The sequence below is a fragment of the Euleptes europaea genome, chromosome 1, assembly GCF_029931775.1.
Source record: "Euleptes europaea isolate rEulEur1 chromosome 1, rEulEur1.hap1, whole genome shotgun sequence".
Lineage (NCBI taxonomy): Eukaryota > Metazoa > Chordata > Lepidosauria > Squamata > Sphaerodactylidae > Euleptes > Euleptes europaea.
In genome coordinates this window covers 114,045,674-114,070,821 of record NC_079312.1, presented here as the reverse complement: position 1 = coordinate 114,070,821, position 25,148 = coordinate 114,045,674, and the positions used below count along the sequence as shown (strand labels likewise).

Below are 25,148 nucleotides of genomic sequence, written 5' to 3'. Positions count from 1 at the left end.
CCAGCAACACAACGAGGGGCATTTAGGAGTTTTCGTAAGAACTGAAGCAGTGGACGATCTATAGATTCATTGATGACTGTAATCCAGATGGCAATACCAAAGAGGATAATTGGGGTAATTTTCAGGTTAAAAACCTGAATAGCCCCTGGAATATATAAGCATGCTTACCATGTTTCTTTTCTTAAACAAACAATAAGAAACTTAAGAAAAGATAAAGTTACATATCTTACACAGCACTGTTCATTTACTAGCTTTGTTTATGCATTGAGTTTATTTAACTATATTTAATACTTATCGTTTATAAACCCAATATCATTGCATTATTTTCAATGAGACACTCTTTAGACACTTTTCACTGTACTGTAAAATAAGACATAACCTTGTGATTGAAAAGAGCTTGACCTTGAAGCTAAAACAGACAACATTTTAGGCTGGAAAATGTCACAGCTGTAGCCTAGTTACCAGCCTAGTTACCGAGGCTTTCCTGGATGCTTAATTTTAAAGCATTTTAACACTTGGAGAGTGCTCAAGGTCTCTGCAAGGAATGTAGGCATTCTTTGCTCTCCAGCCTTGCTATAGAAAGAGGCATAATTTTGCCAACTAGTTTCTACTAGGGAGAGAAAGTCCTTGAATAGTTTTCAATGAGAGTTCAATAGGAAAATTCTGTTTAAGTACAACTTTTACATAACCTTCATATGTTCCAATATTTCAAAGCCTGTAACAGGCTAGTCACAGTTCTCTCAGAATTCTCTCAGTTTCACCTACCTCACAGGGTGTCTGTTGTGGGGAGAGGCAGGGAAGGCGATTATAAGCCGGTTTTATTCTCCTTAAAAGATAGAGAAAGTCGGCATATAAAAACCAACTCTCCTTCTCTTCCTCCTCCTCCTCCTCCTCCCCCCCTTCTTTTTAATCGGGAAATGGAGCAGCTTTGGGTCCATCGCAGCTCCTTCCTTCTTGCTATTGGCCCTTCTCAGAAGATGATTGGGGCAGGGCTGGTGCTTCAACAAGGGCCTGCGGTTCTCATGCCTTGCACAGTATGCTGAAGGTGTTTGAAACTGCAGCTGTAAGAGAGTATTTAGAGATAGGCAAGCTGTCACTCTCCTGTGACAAAAAACATGTATACATTTGAAAAAGAGAGAGCGTGTGCATGTAGAGAGAAGCTTGTGCATGCTGGTTTCCAGTCTGAATGTGCTAATTTCATCCCTGTACATCTGTAGGTTTGTGAATTGACCATCCATGGGTATTTATGACTATCCTTGCTAGGATGTACAATGAGGTGACCATATGTACGTATGTGTTTGTGCATACATGTGTGGGGAATAGGGCTGCCAACCTCCAGGTACTAGCTGGAGATCTCCTGCTATTACAACTGATCTCCAGCCGATAGAGATCAGTCACCTGGAGAAAATGGTTGCTTTAGCAATTGGAATCTATGGCATTGAAGTCCCTCCCCTGCCCAACCCCCCCTCCTCAGGCTCCACCCCCAAAATCTCCAAGTATTTTCCAACCTGGAGTTGGTAACCCTAGTGGGGGAGGTGTGTGTTGTTACTATTGACTCCCATGGTTTCAAGGTCCCATTTGACACCTTTGTCTGTGTTTTATTTCTTGCTAAGGTAGATCTCAGCATTCTCTCTGGCATCTCAGCTTACTCAGTGCCTGTGTCTGTCTCCCTGTTTCCTTGAAACTGCAGATGTTGAACCTTTTTGTGGCTGTCATCATGGATAACTTTGAGTACCTGACACGAGACTCCTCCATTTTGGGGCCTCACCACCTGGACGAGTATGTGCGTGTGTGGGCTGAGTATGACCCTTCTGCCTGGTAAGGACATACCTCTCTTGATCCTCCTGGTGATAAATGTAGAGCTGTTGTCCCTCCCTGAAGGAAAAAGCTGGAGTAAGTGGATCATACTGATCCAACTTTGGACACAAGCCTTTTGGTTAAGCAGGACTGGGGTGAGGGAGAGTTAAAGAAGTAAACCTAGCAACTGGGCATGTCAGCTGGAACCTCCAGTTTTTGGGTTCCACCCTAGTATGAAGTAGTATGTAATAGTTCATAGAGGAAAGCAGGGAAGGCCAGGAGTCCTAGGATCCTTTTGCTTCCTTCACATAAGAGAGGCATAAGGCTGATACAAGCCTCAACCCTGGGTTCTTGCTCCACTCGTGGGAGGGAAGCAATAATTATGGGCTTGAATAGGAAGGTGGGTGGGAACTACAGCTCCTTGCTTATGTTCTGAAAATAAGGATACGGTCTATTCTGGCAGAGCTGAGATGGGAAGTTATTTTGGCAGACGCAGCCTTTATCTCCTGTGACACGAGAGGAAGGGAGGGGCTGAGGCTCAATGGCAGAGCGTCAGCTTTGCGAGTAGAAGGCCTCCAGGTCCAAGAGCCGGTATCCCCAGTTGAAAGGATTGTGTAGTGGGTGGTGTGAAAGACTTCTACCCAAGACCCTGGAGAGCCACTGCCAGTCAGAGTAGACAGTGCTGACCGTGATAGAATAAATTCGGACTTTGGAGAAGGCAGCTTCGAGCGTGTTCAGGAGGCTCCAGCGGACACAAAAACGAGAGCCACTGCCTCGGTTTGCATGCAGATCCATTGTGTGTCACCTGAGCTGAACTCCAATCAGTGTGTGGATCTGTGGCCCCCCGCCACTATGCCATTCCCATTATCATTCCTGTTGGCTAATTTTTTTATGGGTCTCGCCAGAAACAAATGATTGGAGGGAGCAGGTATGTGGTGGTTTAATCACTGATTAACATTTCCTCTTTTAATTTTAGGTTTTTGCAGCTGGATTCTGTCAAGGCCACATACACCCTCACATTATCCCCTAAAAAACCCAAAAACGGAGGGCACGCTGTGTGTCCCGTGTGTCCAGACACGCCTCTTGCCATTTTCCCATCCTGCCTTGTGGGCTACATTGACCTGACAATGGGCAAAACCGAGTACCATAATTAGCAATGTTTGAGCCAAACAATGATTGTGTCAGTGAAACCCCCCTGGCAACGATGCTTTGTGTTTTTGTGCCACGTTAGTCACATCTGAGCCAAATAGGAGTAATTGGGGTATTGGCTTCGCAGCCTGGACAAAACCCACAGGTAGTATGTATTACGCAGCAGTAAAAGAAATACTTAATAGCTCTGTTAGTAATAGATGACATGCTCCTAATACTTCGACCTGTGGAGACGTGTGTACGTGTGTGTGTGTGTGCGTGCACGGGTGCTAGGGCCTGGTCTTCCACTCTGCTATGTAATGCTGTATTTTGTAATTTTTTGTTGTTGTTGTGAGGGGCCAGGCACTCTGCTGTTGCAAGCAGATGCAGTCAGCAGGGTTGTGATAATGTGCACCTAGCAGAAGGTTCTCCCCCAGAGTTCTCTCAGTATCTTTGACCATCCCTGTGCCCTGTTCAGTATGAATGCCCGTTGTGTCCAGGTTTAATGTGTTCGTTTACGCTGCCGGCCCTAACTGGCAAGCCCTGCCAAGCCCAGCTGAGGGAGTGTCCGTGAGGAAACCTGTGCCGAGCGAGGGCAGGAAATCCAGGCCTTCCCCCGCCCGAGTACTGGTTTCCAGTGCATTTATTACTCAACCGCACTGAAAAGAAAGGAGAGGGAAATATTGGTATAAAGACCAGACTCCAAAAACTACATGGCACACAATGTGATTGATTCCTAAGGCTCTTCATGGAAGAAATGTCAAAGCTAGAAGTTGAGACTCATATGTGGGTCTGGTCACGTCTGACTTAAGATCTAAGATAAATCTCACGTCTGTCCAATAAGGCACATCTATTCCCCATATATTAATGCCAGTGGTAGTCTCCTTGCTTCTCACAATGCTGACAGAGAAGCACATAGAGCTGCAATAAGGCCTAGAGAGGCTCCTTTCTGATTGCAGCCATTGGGGATTCACAGTTCCTCCGTAGAACTGAGGGAAGTGGTGTATGGCTAGACTGAAGGTCTCTAGCCAGCAGCCCTGCTGTGTTTTATGTTGACTTGACAGTATGTGTTTCTCTTGCCCTGTAGCATCTGCACTAACTCCCATGTATTCTTCTTGCAGTGGCCGAATTCATTATAAGGATATGTACAGTTTATTACGTGTAATATCTCCCCCCCTGGGCTTAGGCAAGAAATGCCCTCATAGGGTTGCTTGCAAGGTTTGACTTACACTAAAACCTGCTAGCATCAACGGAATGAATGTTGCTTATGGTTTCTTTAATATATATATTTTTAAGATATATATATCTATCTGTACACATATCTATCTATATATTGCACTTTCAAGAGTAATTTAGTAATGTAATTAGCCAACAGAATGCGTGAAATGATGCTGCCACCTGGACCAGTAAAGCATGGAGCATATCAGTTACCTTGAACCATCTCTGCTTGCTGTTAGCTGGAGCTAGGCCTGAAGGGTTCTATGAGTCTCTCTTTACCCACCTCCACCACCTTCTGCGCATTAATTCTTCATTTGGGGAGGACAGAGACTACATTGACACCTCAGCCATTTCCTCCCTCCTCCTCCCCAGTCCTCTCCACCCTCCTTTTCCCTCCACCTTCTTTCCTCGCCGTCTGCCCTCCTCCCCACATTGGCAAAGAGGGGCTCCCTCATTCTCAGTCTTTCTTTCTGTTTCTCTCCTCCTTTCTGAGGTTCTTTGTTACTAAGGGGTCTTGACACACTCGGCCCTATAACCCCAAGTGGGATGGTGGTCCGCACTGTAATCTCAGGCTGAGCAAAAACAGATGGAGGCCCAAGCTTATATCTGGCTCTGATGGGATGCGAACACCTGCTCCAAGCGTATAGAAGTGTATGCTTAAGCATTTTGCTATATCACAGCCACAGTTTCGCGATCCATCCTTCTAGTCCCAGTCATCCACGAAGATCAAGCATATTCAAACTCTTTGCTGGCAAGCAGCGCAGTAATGTCTACATTTTTATCTTCCATTTTTTTCCTTTTCCAATTGATTTCCGATATTTTTCTCTTTGCATCTTTCTGTCTTTTCTATTTTTTCCGTGTATTTTTCCTTTTTTTTTTTTTTTTGGTTATTTTTTTGTTTTTTAATTTTTTGCTCCCAGGGGCCGGATGACTTTCATGGACATGTATGAGATGCTGAGACATATGTCTCCACCCCTGGGGTTAGGCAAGAAATGCCCAGCCCGTGTGGCTTATAAGGTAGAATAATTTTTAAGAAATAAACAAGAAATATTTCAAGTTAGCTTCATTTTTAATCATTTCCCCCCAAAAACAAAGTATAAATCTGTAATTTTCTTTTCCCCCCCCTCAATCAATCTCTTGAGCAGTAACAGTGTGTCCGTTCAGTACCGTTAGCGTTTCATGTTTCAGAGACTCCATTATGGCCAGTAAAGGTGGGGCTGGTAAGAAACCAATCCAAGGTGCATGTTCCTACTCAAAATCTCTCATCAAAGTACCACCAGCCCATCCTTCTGCTTGTAGCAGAAGAAACACTGCTTTGAACATTTTCTACTTCCCACTTGCATTTTGCCACCTCTTGGACCACCTACAGCAGTAATGGCTCTGTGACTACCCAACCCATATAAATCCCCAGATCAAATGGAAATAGCAAAGCTGTAAGGGGATGAGAGATCAATGGTCCAAAACACATTAAATCTAGTGCCAGATTACACTTGAAATGTGAGTTGGGTTGGGGTATAACATATCTAGTCCAGGGGTGTCAAACATAATGCCTGGGGGCCAGATTTGGCCCCTTGAGAGCTCTTATCCGGCCAGCAAGCCAACCGAGGCAGCCCCCGCACACACTCTCGATCTGGACTGACGAGGCATGGCCCGGCCCGACCAAGTGACATTTATGTCATATCCGGCCCTTGCAACAATTGAATTCGACACCCCTGATCTAATCAGACCTTGAGGAACTTCTGCATATCACTTTGTCTCTCCCTAGGCAACCTTCCACTTTAACGCAGCACATTTCCTTCTATTGTGGAACACCCATTAAAATCTAGTGGTTTTAGGGTTGAACCAGGTTACAATATACCAAGCGTAACATGTAGACAAGGAGGAGTGCTGAACACTGGAGAGGAAATTAATGTTATTACCATCGTTGGATAGTTGTTGATGCACTTGGGCTTGGAATCATCATAAACCCCATGTCCACCTAGCAACTATCCATATGCACAGTTGAGCAACATAGCACAAATTAGATATTTGCCTCATATTGTTCCATTCAGAGTGGATTCCCCCACCCCCAGTTAAAACAAAGTTCCCGGGGTTCCCAGCTTTCCTGAATGCACCACATGTTTCTCTCAACAGCCAAGACCAAAGGCCACACTGCTGCCCTTATGGCACAAAACAAAACAATCCTTCCAACAATTCCCAACCCGCGTCCATTAAGTAATGTGACATGCAGGGCAGCGGTGAAGGCCCCATTAGTGATGTGAAACCAGAAACTGGATCTTTAGCACCTGTGCCCTGATGTGCTCCGGCAAAGTCATTGTCTAGCACCAGAGTCTATAGGCCAAAGCTAGATCCAAACTAGGTTTGCCAACCTCCAGGTACTAGCTGGAGACCTCCTGCTATTACAACTGATCTCCTGCCGATAGAGATCAGTTCACCTGGAGAAAATGGCAGCTTTGGCAATTGGACTCAATGGCATTGAAGTTTCTCCCCTCCTCAATCCCTGCCCTTCTCAGGCTCTGCCCCAAAAACCTCCCGCCGGTGGTGAAGAGGGACCTGGCAACCCTAATCCAAACTGAAGTTCAGACTAAGTATTTCAGAGCTCAGCTATGGGACAAACTAAACGTTACGTTTTTAAAGAGTTGGGTCTGGTATCTCAGGACCAAACTCGTGTTCTCTGCAGCCATAAAGAAGCTGCAGGGAACAGCTTCTTTAAAAAATAAAAAAGGAGAATTCAAACAAGCTCAGACTGATGCCACAGGGGAGGAAGGGCTCCTGCTTCCCCCCCCCCCCCAGTTGTTTTCCCACATGAAAACTATGCTCGGCAGGAGTTATTTCCCCAATTTAGCTGCTCCGGGTGGAGTATCTGTGCATGTGCAAACAAGGAAGAGAACGTGGTGAGAAGAGAGGGAACCATTAGCCTCCCCCCCGCTGCCATTTTCTTGCGGGAAAAAACCATCCCAGAGCCACTTTTATTCCTCCCAGGGAAAACCTACCGGTACACATATCCCCCCTCCCAAGTGGGAATAAAAGCAGCTCGGTGGGTTTTTTCCCAGTAAGAAAATGGCAGGGGAGGAAATGGTTAAAAATTTCCTCCCTCTCAACCCCCCCCCCCCCCAGCTTGGTAAAGTACTCCTTCTTGGTAAAAGACTCTCAGGGGGTTAAATTTACAAAATTAAAAAAAATGAATTAAAATAAGCTTGAAGAAAGCATAACATGTAGTTGAGTCCTCGATGTCCAGACACTGTCCTGGAAGTTAGTCTTTGTGCATTAGATAAATTCCAAACCAGATGTGCTCCCTTTTACCCCACCTAAGAATTTATTGGAAAATTGTCTTTTTAAATGTGGGGTATGATTGTTTTCATTTAAAGAATGAGAACTTGCTTTAGAATAGGAACGTTTTCTGGTATTTAAAAAAGTGGGGACTGGTGTGTGTGTCCCTCTCCACAGCATTGTTCAAGCCCCTTACCTATCTGACCTGCACAGTCCTCTCTTCCAAGATCCCCCAGGTGGGTTTTTCCAGATCATTATCACCATTAACATGTTGAAGTGATCCCTTTTAAAAAAATCTCCATCAACTACTATGGCCTGGTAACTAAAGGAGACAAGAAGTGGTTTAAGTAAGCTATTATTTAAGAAGTGTTCATTATAAATAAGTAAATGCTTCTGAAAGTAAAAGCAGCTGAATTTACTAATTGCATATGCTCTAAAACAAGCATAAAACACGTGTAGCAACCGGCTTAGCAACAGGGTTATAGACGTTTATGGCCACTTCAAGCTCTATCTAGTTTACTGCTATCGGTTGTGCGAATTTAGCTTCCAAACAGAAGGGCCATAAACGGCACCTCAAATAAGAAGACACTCAGAGTTGCGTAGAGTTTTGTACTATAGTCCCGTCACAGTCCATGATTTGGACTATGCTGCCCATGCTGATCCTGTCAGTTCTCTAGTTTACCATTGGTTCCAGTAAGTATTAGCCTGGGAATCAGTATCGTGCATACATGACTTGCGGGTGTTGGTGTGCTTTCCACTTGAGAAATCCTATATCTGCAGATTTCCATGCAGAACTGAAAATTAAAGGGAGGGGAAGCTAACTTTTGGAGTGCTTGGCCTTTACCCATTTGTTAACCTGGGAACACTCGTATCATTTTAAGCAAAACTGGAGAGACCAAATTAGTACAAGTGGACTTGTATAATGTGCTGGTTTAAAAGCCTTTTTACTTTTAGAGAGCTTTGTGACAGTCACTATGCACCGTCAGTACACTTGCCCGTTTATCCGATCCAAGAAGCGTAGGGCTGTTCTCTCTTGTACTCACACAGAGCAACCATTGGATACATGCCCAAACAGCGCTCTTTCTGTGTAAGAGCAGATTGATGTGCTTGTACTGGGTCCTGCACACCTGTCGGAGGACAGCAACTGTTGTTAGCAGTTGACTGTATTGTCAGATTGCTCTCTCATACCCTTCCGGCTGTCTATAAAACAACAAGGCAAAAATGTTCTCATGGTTTATCTCATAGTTCTTTGGCCTCTTTACATAACTTTGACACCTACATCCTTTCAGTCCCCTAAGGGTCTAGCAGGCTTCTGTCTCCATGATGATGCAACTTCCTACCAAAGAACACAACATTAGGAGTAGTAGTTCTCTACTTTCAATCAGAGACAAATTAACAGCAACTAATCCTATTTCTCTGCCCCTTCTCTCTGCTACTCCATGCCCCTTTCTCTGTCAATGCAGTTCTAACCTATGAAAAGCTTTCCCCTTTGCCCTTCCATATCTCCATACTCTAACCCTAATCCCCATATGCCTCACTAGCTGATCCATGACTGGCCTTTTCTTTCTCTTTTTCTTTCCCACTATACTATTTATCATTCAGCAACCCAGAGTTTTTCCCTGTGACATTTTCCTTCATGTGCGTGTCTCCTGTTTTCTTTCCCTCAGCCACTGGGTTTCTGCTAATGATTCATGGCACAGATATTGAAATGCTCACTCTCACTGCAGTGACTGTTTGAATATGGAGAGGTGGAGGGAGCCAAATCCCTCTGCTGTTTGTCAATATGGGAGTGGAATCTGTGGTTCTTTGATGCCACATGTTATAGAACGAGCATGCCATTGTATGATGGGAGTAGGGACATGGTTCCCACTCAGTCAAGAGAGGCAAGGAGAGATTACATTCTTCCAAACGTGATGGCGATTAGGAGGGAATACCTGTGACTGAAAAATCAGTGGTTTATAGATCAAATCAACTGACCCTAGAAGCTAAAACTGACCCTAGAAGCTAAAATGACTACACTGAGGCTGTCGTACTTTGGTCACATTATGAGAAGACAAGAGTCACTGGAAAAGACAATCATTCTAGGAAAAGTTGAAGGCAGCAGGAAAAGAGGAAGACCCAACAAGAGATGGATTGACTCTACAAAGGAAGCCATGGCCCTCAATTTGCAAGATCTGAGCAAGGCTGTTAAGGATAGGACACTTTGGAGGACATTGATTCATAGGATCGCCATGAGTCAGAAGTGACTTGACAGCACTTAACACACACACACACACACTCCTGTGACTGAAGTTCTTCAGATGAAGGATTGCCCTCGTCCCTTAATGTTTTGAAAATGACCCATCTGTGTAGTTTCCTAGCTCAAATAACTAGCTCAAATAACAACAGCACCCAGTACTTCAGAGGACAGTTGCAGACCAAACTGAGCATACTGAAAAATCACAAGGTTCAGAATTACAAGATCATCTGGTTCCCACTGCTCTGGCAATAGAGGAACTTCATGGGGAGAGGCACAGTTTTATTACTGTGCGAGTCCCATCACACCTGTTTGGTCTCTAATGCTTGTGTGGTTCTTCCCACATGATCTCAGCCTTCCTCCATACATATTTCCTCCATTCCAAGGTTACCAGATCAGACGTCACAGAGAAGTCATAATTAGTCCTCAGGTGCTTTTTGCTGCTGAACTAAAGATACCAGCTCTTTCAGCTAATTCGTAGATCCTTACCCCCCCTCCTCCACACACACACACACACCACCACCCCTGCATTGTAATTGTGGCAAGGATTGGGAGGGGGAATTGTGCACTTGCACGATGGGCTGCAATTTAAATATAGGAAAAGGGAGAGAGGGCAGAAAGTGATGTTAGAATACGTAGCATAAAATTCTTCATAACAAGTATACAATACGAAGCTTCAATCCCATGCAGGATTTTTGAAGATGGAAGGGGAGCACTTTTCATCAAATCTCTGTCCCTACTGCAAATCTCTGACCCACCTATACTGTTTATGGGGTCCCCTTTCCTCCAGGAGCAGCATTTCAGGGGATAGCATGGGCTGCACCATGAGACAGGGAGGCAAGGAAGTCATGCTTCATGGATAAACACCCATTTGTCTGCAAAACTCTCCAGTGGATCCAAGCCACAAGTACAAATAGACGCAAGCTGTTTTTTTTTTTTTTTAAATTAAAGCAGAGGAATCTTTTTTAAAAGCAAGTGAGAAGGTAAAGGCATTTTCAAAGGAGGGTAGAGAAGTGTAACAGAAGAAGAAGAGTTGGTTTTTATACCCCTCTTTTCTGTACCTGAAGCAGTCTCAAAGTGGTTTACAATCTCAATCCCTTCATCTCCCTGCAACAGGCACCTTGTGGGGTAGGTGGGGCTGAGAGAGTTCTGAGAGAACTGTAACTGGCCCAAGGTCACCCAGCAGGCTTCATGTGGAGGAGCAGGGAATCGAACCCGGTTCTCCAGATTAGAGTCCACTGCTTTTAATGATTACACTATGCAGATGTTAGAAGGTAGAGAGTTCTATGTTGACAGAAACAGGTTAGAAAAGGAAATTATCATAAATAGGATAAAATCTTTGGCTTTAACAGAAGAACGATCACAAAAATTAAGTGCATGATCTGGACTATTGAAGAAGGGAAATAAGGAATACCAAGATCATGAAAATGTTTGAAGAATGAGAAGCAGTAGTTTACAGTGAATGTGAAGTACTGACAACAAATGCAGGGGATGATAAATTGGAGAGTTGTGACTGAATTTATGACCCAATTTTATGATTATGAATTTATGATACGGACAGTAGAATTTTTTTAAAGGTTCAATATGAAGGAGAACCTTTAAAAAAAAATTCTATTGTCCATATTATCTTGTTGGGTCATAATTTCAGTCACAACTCCCCAGTTTATCATCCCCTGCATTTGTTGTCAGTTGTTTACATTCACTGTAAACTACTGCTTCTCATTCTTCAAACTTTTTCATGATCTTGGTATAAGCCCTGACCTGGATGGCCCAGGCTAGCCTGATCTCGTCAGATCTCAGAAGCTAAGCAGGGTCGGCCCTGGTTAGTATTTGGATGGGAGACCACCAAGGAATACCAGGGTTGCTGTGCAGAGGAAAGCACTGGCAAACCACCTCTGTTAGTCTCTTGCCATGAAAACCCCAAAAGGGGGTCGCCATAAGTCAGCAGCACACACACACACACACATGGAGAAAACTGGAAGAAAAATGTTATAGAAGTCAAGAGACAATAAGAACTTGGAGCAGAACCTTAGAAGTATCAACAGAGATAAAAGAATGAAACCCTGTGATGTTAAAAATAAAAGTACCAAAGGACTTATCAGTAGAAGAAATTTGAGAAGATAATTTTTTTAAAATGCCATGGAGACTGAAATGGGAAAGAATGGGCAGCCAATGGACATATATTTAAAAAGGAGGAGGTATAGAGGTGAAGACAATGAGTTTTTCAAACAGAAAAGCGGTGATGCTAAACAGAACAGAAGGGGGAGGAAAGAAAGATGAAGTTTAATGTGATCTGCATAAACATTATAATGAAGACCAAACTGTTTCATCATCACGGAATTCCAGGAACCTAAGTTGCTGCGGCCAGCTCTACATACTGTGTTAAATAAGGTCTATAAGAGTTGAAATGAATGAGAGTCAGCGTGGTGTAGTGGTTAAGGTTGGGGGGGGGGTGCATTCAGCAAAGCCAACTCGAAAAAAACCCTGAAAAATTGGTAAACCCCCAAATGGCAGCAATTTAAAGGGCGCCGAAAAGCTGATCCCTGATCATGCAAATTTTTTCAGCGTGATTCAAGCCGCCTTGGCCCTGCCGCCATTAAAAAAAAAAAACAGAGGGGAAATTCCCCCTCCCCTCTCCCTCACCTGATAGCCGGCCAAGTTGGCGCAGAACTCCACCACCGCTGTCTCCTGGCTCCATATGGGGTTTGGAGGCAGCAGCTGGCGCAGAGCTGTGAGCTGGGCTCCAATGTGCAGCTCTCTGCCCCACCACCACCACCTCCGGGTCTCACTTGGAGCTTGGAGGCAGCCACCACCATCGCTGGACTCAAGGAAAGCAAAGGGAGGGGGGAGGGGAGACGGGGTAAAATTAGAATTCGGGTCTAATGGACCCAACATTTTGGGGAATCCAGCTATTTTTAATATTGGGGTTCCAGCACATCTGGGTTCCCCCCAAAATTTCAGGTCCATTAGACCCTAATCTGAATTTTACCAATTATTATTTTTTTGCACACCCCTAGTTAAGGTGTCAGGTTAGGACCTGGGAAACCCAGGTTCGAATCCCCACTCTGCCATAGAAGCATGCTGGGTGACCTTGGGCCAGTCACACACTCTTAGCCCTGAGCCTGGCAAGTATTTAGATGGGAGACCTCCAAGGAATACCAGGGTTGTGATGTGGAGGCAGGTAACTGCAAACCAACTCTGAATGTTTTGTGCCTTGAAAATCCTATGGGGTCTTTGTAAGTCAACTGTGACTTGACTGCAAAAAAAAAGTTGAAAATTTCATAAAGAAGATCCAGTCTTGATGAAGCAAGCAAGAAACCAAAATGTCTTCCCAATAAGCAGAACCATCTAGCAAAAGTTGTTCATGCTATATTCATTGAAAAAGCCATGGCTGCTACATTATCACACCAAAAACGTAGATAGTTGCAATATAACATAATGCCAACCAATACATATACCAATAAAGGAACCAAGGACCAAGAAGATTCTTTATCCCCCAGCCATCACCTGTACGCTACTGCACAAAATCCTGTCTAATTTTGGCAGCACCTATGGCAGGTCATGTAGGCTCTGATTGGTCCAGAAAATGCTTGATTTTAGGTGTGCTTGGAAATGCAGTCCACCTTAAGTCAGCTTCTGACCTAGCAGATAAAAGTAGTAATGTTACACACCTTCAGTGTTTTTGAGCTGCAGATACATTGTCTGTGTATGAGAAGTTGAAGAAAGGGCCTTCATATATATACTTCATAGGAGCCCCGTGGCGCAGAGTGGTAAGCTGCAGTACTGCAGTCCAAGCTCTGCTCACGACCTGAGTTCGATCCCAAAGGAAGTTGGTTTCAGCCTTCCATCCTTCCGAGGTCAATAAATGAGTACCCAGCTTGCTGGGGGTAAAGGAAAGATGACTGGGGAAGGCACTGGCAAACCACCCCATAAAACAAAGTCTGCCTAGTAAACGTCGGGATGCAACGTCCCCCCATGGGTCAGGAATGACCTGGTGCTTGCACAGGGGACCTTTACCTTTATATACTTCATATAAACACAGAAATCTCTCTCGCTCTCTCACTCTCAGTCATTTGTGTTAGTCATATAGGAACCTGACCGTCCTGGATAACAGAAAGCATGAGTGTAGCAGATATGCTAAACAAACAAGATTTAAGTAAATTAAGCACATCCAATGAGACAAGGCTCAACGTAGAATAAGTACAAACCTATTACGAAACCTGCATTGTGCCAGTCTTGTGGAGGCTGCTAGCCATTATGACTAAAGGGAACTGCTACATCCAGAGGTAGTAAACCTCTGAATATCAGTTAAAGCAGTTCCTGGTTATATAACACTCTGGGCCAAGACTGTGTTGAGGATGGGAGCAATAAAGCAAGATTACTTAATACCACTTCAACTTTTTACAAGAGCTACCTACCATAAGAAGAAATGCACCCATCACCTGAGCATCAGAGCCAGATAGGCACCTGCTTTTAAAGGCCAGTTTTAACAGCAGAGTAAAGGTACAGAACTGTATTGGATGCTGAAAATCCTTGATGATTTTCCTGGCTCTATGAATGAGACTTACAGAGCAATCTTATGTAAATTTACTTCAGTCTACATGCATTGAAATCAATTGTTTTAGAGTAGAGTAACTACGTACAGTTGCACTGTCAATGTGAGAGATGAATACAGGCTTGGTAAAAAGAGGACGAAGACATGGAAACAGGAATAAAGAACATGAGCTTTGGGCTAGTGTCTTGGTTATCGGCCCACAGTTTCCATTCTCAGCTGTGCCACTTCCATATCTGTGCTTCAGGGTCAAACTAAACGTGACTGTGTCCTTGTGGCTGCCACAAGGACACCATCGCCATTTTAAAGGCATTTTGAAATTCTGCAGGGCCCACAGTGTGGCAGGCTGAGGCACTATTGTTTCACTCCTGCATCGTATCAAGTGCCAAAACAGCTAAATATACACACACACTGTGACTGTTTGGGCACTTGAAAAGGCACGGGAGGGGGAAATAAGAGTGATGGTGGGCAGCATTTTAAAATTACTTTTAAATGGTGGCAGTGTCCTCATGGCCATCACGAGGACGCCGTCGCGTGTAGTTTGGCCCTCAGTTTCCCAACTCTGTTGAATCCTTTGAGTAAAACTGTTTGGAGTAATATCTCACAATCACCTCCCTCCTCCCTTTGCAGTGGCCTTCTTTGTTTACACTTCCATGTTCTTCCCACCTGCTGTCATTATCTACACATCCCTATGTTTATTTCTCCATGACATTGGTTGTCCAGAAAACCATTGTGAGATATATGCAGTCTGCAATTCCCTTGCCTGCCTGTGGGAAAAGGGGATTTCTGAGTGCCCTAACTGCCCCAAGGGAGAATTGCTGTCTGTATCCATCCCACCCCCGTTTCCTTTCTTCACTGTGGCTATCCAAGAGCAAGCAGTCTCCTCGGAAGTAGTTCTGCTTCAGCCATCCACCCAGAGGTTCATTTTTCTTACCACCTTGGTGCCTATGGCGTTTTCATGTATTCTAGCACGACCTGAGTTCGGTCCCAACAGAAGTTGGTTTCAGGTAGCCGGCTCAAGGTTGACTCAGCCTTCCATCCTTCCGAGGTCGGTAAAATGAGTACCCAGCTTGCTGGGGGTAAAGGGAAGATGACTGGGGAAGGCACTGGCAAACCACCCCGCAAACAAAGTCTGCCTAGAAAATGACCCAGTGCTTGCACAGGAGACCTTTACCTTACTTTAGCATGGCCTTTTCATCTCTTTTAGCTTGCCAGTCCATGTTTGGCTCCACTGCAGGGATGAAAAACATAAGTAGTGTCCCCCCCCCAAAAAAAAGTGTCCTGCAAATTTTGTGCCACCAGCAAAAAAAAAAAAAATGTTCCATAAGAAAGTTCACATTCAGAAAATGGAAACAAATTATGTGACTGCGATACTGTATGCAAAGTGGAAGTACCGTATATACTCGCGTATAGGCCGAGTTTTTCAGCCCAAAAAAAGGGCTGAAAATCCCAACTCGGTCAATACGGTAGGTGGAGGGAGGGGGGTGAAATTAGGCACCTCGGCTTATACACGGGTCGGCTTATACGTGAGTATATACGGTACATATTTTTTCTTATAAATATTCACGTATTATGGAATTTTTGGCAAGTATCGAGGTGTTTTAGATCAATTCAAGAAAAGCTTGTGGTGGTCAGGGAAGTGGAACAAAAGGGTGAAGACTGGTACAGTTCAGAGGCTTTTGGGAAACTGAACATGGCGCTGTGGGAAGATGAGCAACAAGTCCCAAGCTGCTGCTATGTGCTTCAGTCCCTACATTTTTAGCAGCAGAAGGATGGTGGAGAGAAGCCAAGTATGCGGGCGGCAGCACCAAGGTGAATACTACCCATGACAGTGGGTACCCCCCCCCACTGTAATGTACCCCCAGGGTAATGTGATGCTACTATGAAGAGCCACCATGTTGATGGGCCCACCAACATGACTTCAGATGTTAAAGGAAGCAGCCATGCCACAGCAGTTCAATAGAGTAGACAAATAATCCCAGACTTCTCCTGGTAATACACAAATAGACTCTCAGTCTTGGAGACTGAGGCCCTTTATGCACTGATTGTTTCCATGGCAGTCAACCCCCCCCCCCAAAAAAAAAATACTTCAGGGCTTCGTTTTCATTGTGCACATCTTTTTCAACTTTTAGAAGTCACTTCACTCCCCGCGTTTTTCCCACATTTTCTGGATGCTGCCAAAAACAGCATTCAGAAAATGCAGGGGAAACACAGGGAGAGAGCAGTGACTTATAAAGGTTGGGGAGGTTGTGCATAATGAAAACGAAGCCCTCTCCCTGCATTTCTCCCACATTTTCTGGATGCTGCCCGAAAGAGCATCCAGAAAATGCAGGGAAAATGTGGGGAGACAGTGAACTGACCTCTAAAGGTTGGGAAAGATGTGCATGATGACAACGAAGCCCGGAGTATTTGGGGGGGGGGGGGAGATCGCCACGGAAACAACCCATGCATAAAAGCCCTGAAATTCCTCAAAAGGTGGCTACTGAGCAGCGTGACAGCCACCTGATATTCCCAAGGGGCTTACCGGTTGGGTTCTGGTTGCAAAATAAAAATTGCAACTGCTCCTAAATTGTTGGTCAGCTGCCAAAAGGTGTAAAGATCCCATCCATTAACATTTGTCACGTATTTCCAAATGTAGTACAAAGGAGGGGGAGGATGCTACTTCAAGATGTTGCTACTTCGTTTTGACTAGGAGCGCTTCATCCTTGGCATCCGCACCAAACTTTCTGTACAGCAAAAACAAGATTTTGCCAGGGTGAAGTGACTTCTGCAACAGAACTGTGGTTGACACAATGGCCTGTTGACGGACAGTGTAGAAACAAGAGAACGGAAGGGAACAGACAGCATTCTTGCCAAACTGCCCAACGGGAGAGAATGCTGCTTACCGATACACAAAAGCACTGGGGAGATCTGTTAATTAGGCTCTTAACACAGCGGTTTCCAAGATTTACAGGTTTTCTGGGCACCAGATCCCTTGAGGCATCATCCTGCTGAATCAGCACCTGTATGTGCGTCTTCCTCTTCCTCATTCTGTACCTCCTCCCCTTTTTTAAACTCACCTGTCTTCACCCTGCACACCTCTGTTCAGTGACATCCACTTAACAATCCCCCAAAGACCCTGATCGTCTAACCCCCATTTCCATTGGTCCACAGCCTATCTCAGCTAATGCACTAGCTGGTCAAGCCCCACCCCGAGCATCTTGTGTGAACTCCAGCCCATGGCCTTGGCTCAGAGGAATGGCACATGGCCCCATAGTCTGTCAATTTCATTTATTTCTTTTCTACCTTAAGGACGCACCCACCCATTTTTTGCACCAAAAGCCCACAATCCGGATCTCTCCCTTTAGAGCAATCTATACCAGAGCTATGAATGAGTCTCAATGTGTTATCTGTGGGATGCCTTTGCACTGTGCTGTGCCGTGACGCATGTTGCATGTTCTTCTTGCATGATTGTAGTCTTGCACATTTTATGAAACCTGCTCTATTGAATGGTTGCAATGCATTCTCCTTTTATCCCTTCCCTTTACCACTGCTGTCTGCTGCTATCTTGGAAAGTTGATATTTTTTTTTTTGGTTCTTTTATATTTCTTTATTTTACTATACGGACAAATAACGAGCTCCTTGGAAGAACTCTGTGAAAGTTAGGATCTTTAAAAGTTATTAATTCTGGAGAGAACATTGTGTGAGGTCTAGTGGAGGCAAAATACACAGGATCAGAACTCTTAAATTCTAACACCCCTCAAAGGAATTAGCATAGTGATTAACGCTAGAACACTATGCTAATCCTATCTTGGATAGGATGTGAAATCTGAAGCTTGGAAGCCAAGTTCTGGCTTCCTGTTCTGCTACAAAATAAAGAGGCATTTAAGATACAATCACCCTGACCTGGATAGCTCCAGGCTAGCCTGATCTCATCAGATCTCAGAAGCTAAGCAGGGTCGACCCTGGCAAGTATTTGGATAGGAGACCTCCAAGGAATACCAGGGTCGTGACACAGAAGCAGGCAATGGCAAACCACCTCTGAACTTCTCTTGCCTTGAAAACCCTACGGGGTCGCCATAAGTCAGCTGTGACTTTACACACACACACACACACAAGTAATAATCTCCTAATAAAGCAAATGGCAAAACTCTGATTTTAATCCAGGTCAATTCTAACCAATGGAAGTAAGTTCCATTTATTTCATTGGGATAAACCTCTAAGCAAGCAAGCAAGCATGCTTAGAATTGCAACATGGGGTTGTTTCTTGGCCAATATCTGGACAAAAGTGTGTGGAACACTCTGGCCAAAAGAAAAGTTTGGAGGGGGACAAGAGCTGAGGAGCCTGCTGAGTATTGAAGTTATTACAGCAGGGCTTTGATTGTAATCTGCATGGGAGAGGAGAGGTTACACTCTGAGTAGTAGGAGTGACAGAGGAAAAGTCGCTGAGCTCAGAGTTCTCCCCAGGGCTCTTATATTCCTGTGTACAAGATATCTCGGGAAGTTGGCGTCATAAGATGACACCTTTCTGCTTGGATTTCTGCAGAGACTACTTCGTATGGATTTGCCTGTAGCAGACGACAATACGGTCCACTTCAATTCCACCCTCATGGCATTGATCCGGACTGCGCTTGACATCAAGATTGCTAAAGGCAAGTGATGCTACCGTACATACTAGGGATTCCATCTGTCAGATCACAGGGTTCCAGGAAATGAGACGTAAACACAGGGAAGCATATCCTGAGCTCGTAAGACCCTGCCTGTATGGCACATTAAAGTATGGGACATTTTCAGTCTAAAGCAGGGGTGTCGAACTCAGTTGTTACGAGGGCCGGATAGGACATAAATGTCACTTGGTCGGGCCAGGCCTCACCAGCCCAGATTGGGAGTGGAGGTGTGGGGGGGTTGCCTCAGCTGGTTCGCGGGCCAGGTAAGAGCTCTCAAGAGGCCGGATCCTGTCCAAAGGCCTTATGTTTGACACCCCTGATCTAAAGGGTAAACATGGCCTATGAAAGAGATGAGACTCCCTGGAGGAGTTGGCACGGAGCGGGCATTTTGTATCTCCTTTTCCAACTTCTTCAGTGCTAGCCCCTGCTAGAAGAAGAAGGAGCTTCTGTTAAAGAAAGAGGGTGCTATTGTTTTGAACCAGGGCATTTTTCAGTACAAGGGGTCATGTGATGAACTCAACTGGTTGTCCTTGCAATTATTAAAAGTCTCATGGTTCCCGTTTTTTGGAGTCTCCTGGGCTGGAGTACTACCTGGACTTTATGCTACAACAGTGTGTATCCGTTTTGTGAAGGTATGGTCAGATTTGGTATCAGTTTTTCTTTTGTGACTTTAGAAGCATTATAAATGTTTATTGGCTTTCACACAGACAACTCAAAACCTCTTTGCACAACTCATTCGGTGCTTGAATATCATACCAAGTACACTCACCTCTCAATAACTCTCAAAGGAACAAGCATCAAACTGGATATGTATCCCTTTCCTTTAAAACTCACAGAACTGGGGGTCAGACTCTTTCCTGGAATGAATATTAGAATGCTCTTCCATTTAAAAAAGCATCTGTGCAAGTAGAAAAACTGAAGGGCAAGAAGAAGTCTATGCTAGAATCTTCCTCTTGGTGGGGAAACATCAAACATACTGTTCTCCCACTTGCAATGTTGACGTGTTACTGTAGAGGAAGGACCCTCTCATGTGATTCATTCTAAAATGTTGCTTGGCTCATACCAGCTTTAATAATGGGAAAGGTGTAACAGCATCCACTTTTTTTTAACCATAGAAATAGAATAAACAAGTAGCTCTGATATGTCCAAGAGAGCATTACATGTTTGTTGCTTATCTCTCATCCTTGATTCATTTTTTTTCCTAGGGGGGGCAGACAAACAGCAGATGGATTCTGAGCTGAGGAAAGAGATGATGGCAATTTGGCCCAACCTCTCCCAGAAAACGCTGGATCTCCTGGTCACCCCTCACAAATGTAAGAGTTCCCTTTCGTATTCCTGGTCCCATGCCCACACTTCTGAGTTGCTTTCCCAGCAAGTGCCTACCTGCCCCTCAGTCTACCAATTTCCCTTGGCTGTGCCTTGTTCCCTTTCTTGCCCTTCTAACCCAGAGGAAAAGGAGCAATGGGGTGACCAAAGCCCTCTGGGATCCCTGTCCAATTTGCGCTGCAGCCTTTCCCTGACTAGGATGTAGCATGACAGAAGAAAAGGACCCGACAATCTCTGAAAACATGGGAGCCATCTGTCACCGTCTCACTTAGTCATGGAGTACTTGTGTTTGACTACTGTGGGATAAAGGAAGCTGAATTTGTTAAACTTTTGCTGTGATCCACCAGAGGTCTTTTCTTGTTATGATAAACTGCACAGACAGGGAGTCACTCTTTGGGAGGGCCCACCTCCTGAGTCACAGGGAGATGCTGACCCAAACAGTAAAGGCTGCTCAAAACTGATCACAGTGAAGAGCAAGGATATAAACCAAGCCATTTCCCCTTTTTCACCATAGACCAGTGCCTCTTCCCACTCCAGAGAAATAGCTCCAAATGAGAGCCAAGCTGAGAGATAAAGAGGTAGTTTTCCACGGGGACTCACCATAATTTATACTAACCATTTGAATTCCCACTCAGATTTGAACTCTCCCTCAGATGTTTACCTGGGCTTCCACTCTGAAGAGGCCACAAGGACCAAACCCTTTCACACACACACTCAATTGCACAGAATGACCAAGCAGCCTAGAGATATTAACCTGAAGTAGAGTCCAGAGTGCCCTGTTGGGTAGTGCCAAAGGATTTCCAGAAGGCTTTTGACAAAGTCCCCCACCAAAGACTGCTAAGCAAATTTCATAGTCATGGGATAAGAGGACAAGTCCTTTTATGGATTGAGAGCTGGCTGAAAAATAGGAAGCAAAGAGTAGGAATCAATGGTCAGTTCTCCCAATGGAAGGATGTGAGCAGTGGGGTCCCTCAGGGATCTGTGATGGGACAGCTTTTCAACCTGTTCATCAATGACCTGGAGTTGGGATTGAACAGTGAAGTAGCCAAGTTTGCAGATGACACCAAATTATTTAGGGTGGTTAAAACAAAATCAGACTGTGAAGAGCTCCAAAAGGATCTCTACAAACTGGAAGAATGGGCATTAAAATGGCAAATGATATTCAATGTGAGCAAGTGTAAAGATGCATATTGGGGCAAAAAATCCCAACTTCACGTATACACTGATGGGCTCTGTGCTGGCAGCAACAGACCAAGAAAGGGATCTTGGGGTGGTAGTAGATAGCTCAATGAAGATGTCAACCCAGTGTGCGGCTGCTGTAAAAATGGCAAATTCCATGCTGGCCATAATTAGACGAGGAATAGAGAATAAAACTGCTGATATCATACTCCCCTTGTACAAATCTATGGTGAGACCACACTTGGAATACTGTGTACAGTTCTGGCCACCACGCCTAAAAAAGGATATTACAGAGCTTGAGAAGGTACAGAAAAGAGCAACCAAAATAATTAGGGGACTAGAGCAACTGTCCTATGGGGAGCGGTTAAGACGCTTAGGGCTGTTTAGATTAGAAAGAAGGCAGCTAAGGGGAGACATGATAGAGGTATATAAAATCATGCATGGTTTGGAGAGAGTGGACAGGGAGAAGTTTTTCTCCCTCTCCCATAATACTAGAACGTGAGGTCATCTGTTGAAGCTGGAGGGTGAGAGATTCAAAACAGATAAAAGGAAGTATTTTTTCACACAACGCATAGTTAAATTGTGGAACTCCCTGCCCCAAAATGTGGTGATGGCTGGCAACTTGGAAGGCTTTAAAAGGGGATATGGACATGTTCATGGAGGAAAGGGGTATTTGTGGCTACTAGTTAAAATGGATACTAGTCATGATGCATACCTATTCTCTCCAGGATCCAGCATGCCTATTATGTTAGGTGCTGCGGAACACAGGCAGGATGGTGCTGCTGCAGTCATCTTGTTTGGGGGTTTCCTGGAGGCACCTGATTGGCCACTGTGTGAACAGACTCCTGGACTTGATGGGCCTTGGTCTGATCCAGCATGCCTTTTCTTATATTCTTATGAACAGGCAGAAAGAGCCATTCTTCACTGTCCCACTCTATTCACCCTGCAGCCACCGACCTGACAGTGGGCAAAATCTATGCAGCCATGATGATCATGGAATATTACCGCCAAAGCAAGGCCAAGAAATTGCAGGCTATACGGGAGGAGCAGGTATGTGTGGACCACTAAGAAAAACTTCAGAAAGGATCCCCTAGATCTCAGCATAGACATTTTTAGTGAATTCTTTGTCCCTTCTTCAGTACTGGCTTATGCCAATTCTGAATTCACTAATTTTAAGAACAACAACAAAAAAGTATAATTTAAAAGCTGAGGCTTCTTCTACAAGTGGTCCAATCCTGTTGTAAATAACAGTGACGGGCATGTTATTCACCAGACCACTTGAAAACTATGAGTGGTGTAGTGGTTTGGAGTGGTGGACTCTGATCTGGAGAACCGGGTTTGATTCCCCGCTCCTCCACATGAGCAGCGGAGGCTAATCTGGTGAACTGGATTTGTCTCCCCACTCTTACACATGAAGCCAGCTGGGTGACCTTAGGCTAGTCACAGCTCTCTCAGTCCCACCTACCACACAGGGGGTCTGTTGTGGGGAGGGGAAAAGAAAGGTGATTGTAAGCCAGTTTGATTCTTCCTTAAGTGGTAGAGAAAGTTGGCATATAAAAACCAACTCTTCTTATTCTTTTGAACCATTTCACAGTGGAGAGTCCAATCACACATCTCACAGTATTAGCTTTTGATGAGAACAGATTTTCTTATGATACTTTCTACCAATAACCTTTGCAACTTCACATGCCTCTTGTAGTTATGCTTTTGTGCCAAACCTCATCAGACTCTCAATATGGTTTTACAGCATATATCTTCATTATGTCTTGATGCTTAACTTCACATTTCTGTGACAAATGACAGCATAAGTGAAATAATATTACTGTAATCATTGTTCCTTTATTGATTCTGTGGCCCACCTCCCAGGAGATACATTTATTTCTGTTTTTAACAGCTGTAATTCACATGAGAAATTAAACTTGCATACCTGGAAGGAGAGTTTTTAAAAAATGTCCCTGTCCAACTATGTGCCCCTTTTTCTCCTTTCTGGAATTTATTTATGCTTGAAAAGGGCTGAAAGAAAAAGGAAATGAGCAGGCCCCATGCCCTGGATTGCCAATCTCCAGATGGTGACTGGAGATCTCCCGCTATTACAACTGATCTCCAGGTGACAGAGATCAGTTCACCTGGAGAAAACGGTCACTTTGGAAGGTGGACTCTATGGTATTCTGGGGGTCCCTCCCCTCCCCAAACCCCGCCCTTTTCAGGCTCCACCTCCAAAATCTCCAGGTGTTTCCCAACCTGGAGCTGGCAACCCTACTCATGCCCCTGTTAGAGATAATGCATTTCCCCCCTTCAGTCCCAGCCCCACTGAATTATGTTGTTTTACTAGGAATCTTTGCTGTTAGACTCAACTGTTGCTATATTTTGTAATCGCCTCGTTGATTGACCAAGTATTTTTGTTTGACTGTTAGATTCCATTGTTATCATATTTTGTAATCTGCTTACTGACTAACTGATTATTTCTGTCATGCTTATAATCTACCTTGAGTCCCAATGGGAAAGCTGGACTATAAATGAAAGTAAATTAAAAATAAAATGTAATAACAAGGCAGAATCGTCACAGGGCTGCAGCTAGGGATGCCAACCTTCAGGTAGTAGCTGGAGATCTCCCACTATTACAACTAGGGTTCGTTAATGGTGGTAGGTTATTGGAGCAGAGCCTGAGGAGGGCGGAGTTTGGGGAGGGGGGGGTCTTCAATGCCATAGAGTACAATTGCCAAAGGGGCCATTTTCTCCAGGTGAACTGATCTCTATTGGCTTGAGATCAGTTGTAATAGCAGGAGATCTCCAGCTACCTGGAAGCTGGCAACCCAAATTACGACTGATCTCCAGGCGACACCCCCAAAATCTCCAGGTATTTCCCATGCCAGAGCTGGCAACCCAAATTAAACTTCTGTTTAATTTGTTTGCAAAGGCAAAAGAGTTCCAGTAATGGAACAGCAAGGGATCAATATGCATAAATTCTACTTAATATTTTAAAAGAAGAAGATAGTAATAATGAATGGGGAGGAGTAGAACAGCTGCTTGGACAAATGGAACATCACAAAATGTTTGTTCTGACATAAGCAAAAGAGAAAGGTTAGTGCCTCTTCCATGAGGCACTAACCTTCACTTAAAGCTGCCCAGGGGCCAGATGCTTCTCTTTTTTTTCAGTCGCAGAGCAAAAATTAGTTACTGTTTATTCAGTGTTTACCAGGTAACAGAAATGAAATGACACGGTGTCTAACAGTTTTCTTTTCACAGGAAGACATAGCCCAGTCTGTAGCATGAGCAAGGCAGTACAGGAAGAAATGAAGAGTAGTTTATGGGACCTTTTGTGCACCTTTCTGTGGAGGAAAAAAATCTTTGAGCAAAGGGGTTGTGAAGGATCAGGAATCAGGGCAACGAACTTAAAGCTATAAGATAAAGGATTGCATTATGCATCACAGCAAAAGAAGGTCTCCTGTATTTATGCCCCCAAACCCACCTTTCCAGTACATTCATACGTGTGCCCCTGGCACCATGGCCAATTATGTGCTTACAGGGCAGGTGGATTGTGTGTAACTGACATTTTCTTAAATGCATTGAACTTTACTTGAGGAAGAGAGGCTGCTTGATAGCTTTATCTTCTTTGTAAAATATATCTTGACAAGCAAGGTAGACACAAGGATTCGCTGGGGACCATATTATTTCCCCCACTATCCCCCTTCCCCGCAGTTTCCTCTTTCCCTTCCCTGGCAGTCCCCATAGCCTTTTTTCTTTTCCTGCTTCCTTTTCTCCTTTCCACCCATCAGCCAACCTACCTTTTTATGTC

The 25,148-nt window shown here is 44.4% G+C and overlaps 1 protein-coding gene across 1 annotated transcript in view; it reads left to right on the top strand.

Moving 5' to 3' along the window:
* CACNA1A (calcium voltage-gated channel subunit alpha1 A) overlaps window positions 1-25,148 on the top strand; it is a 259,565-nt gene that overhangs the window by 196,519 nt on the left and 37,898 nt on the right. The window contains exons 36-40 of the mRNA XM_056867234.1: window positions 1,691-1,818; window positions 5,064-5,160; window positions 18,727-18,832; window positions 20,053-20,160; window positions 22,302-22,402. Coding sequence (XP_056723212.1) covers window positions 1,691-1,818; window positions 5,064-5,160; window positions 18,727-18,832; window positions 20,053-20,160; window positions 22,302-22,402 — 540 coding nt within the window. The remainder of the gene's footprint in view (window positions 1-1,690; window positions 1,819-5,063; window positions 5,161-18,726; window positions 18,833-20,052; window positions 20,161-22,301; window positions 22,403-25,148) is intronic.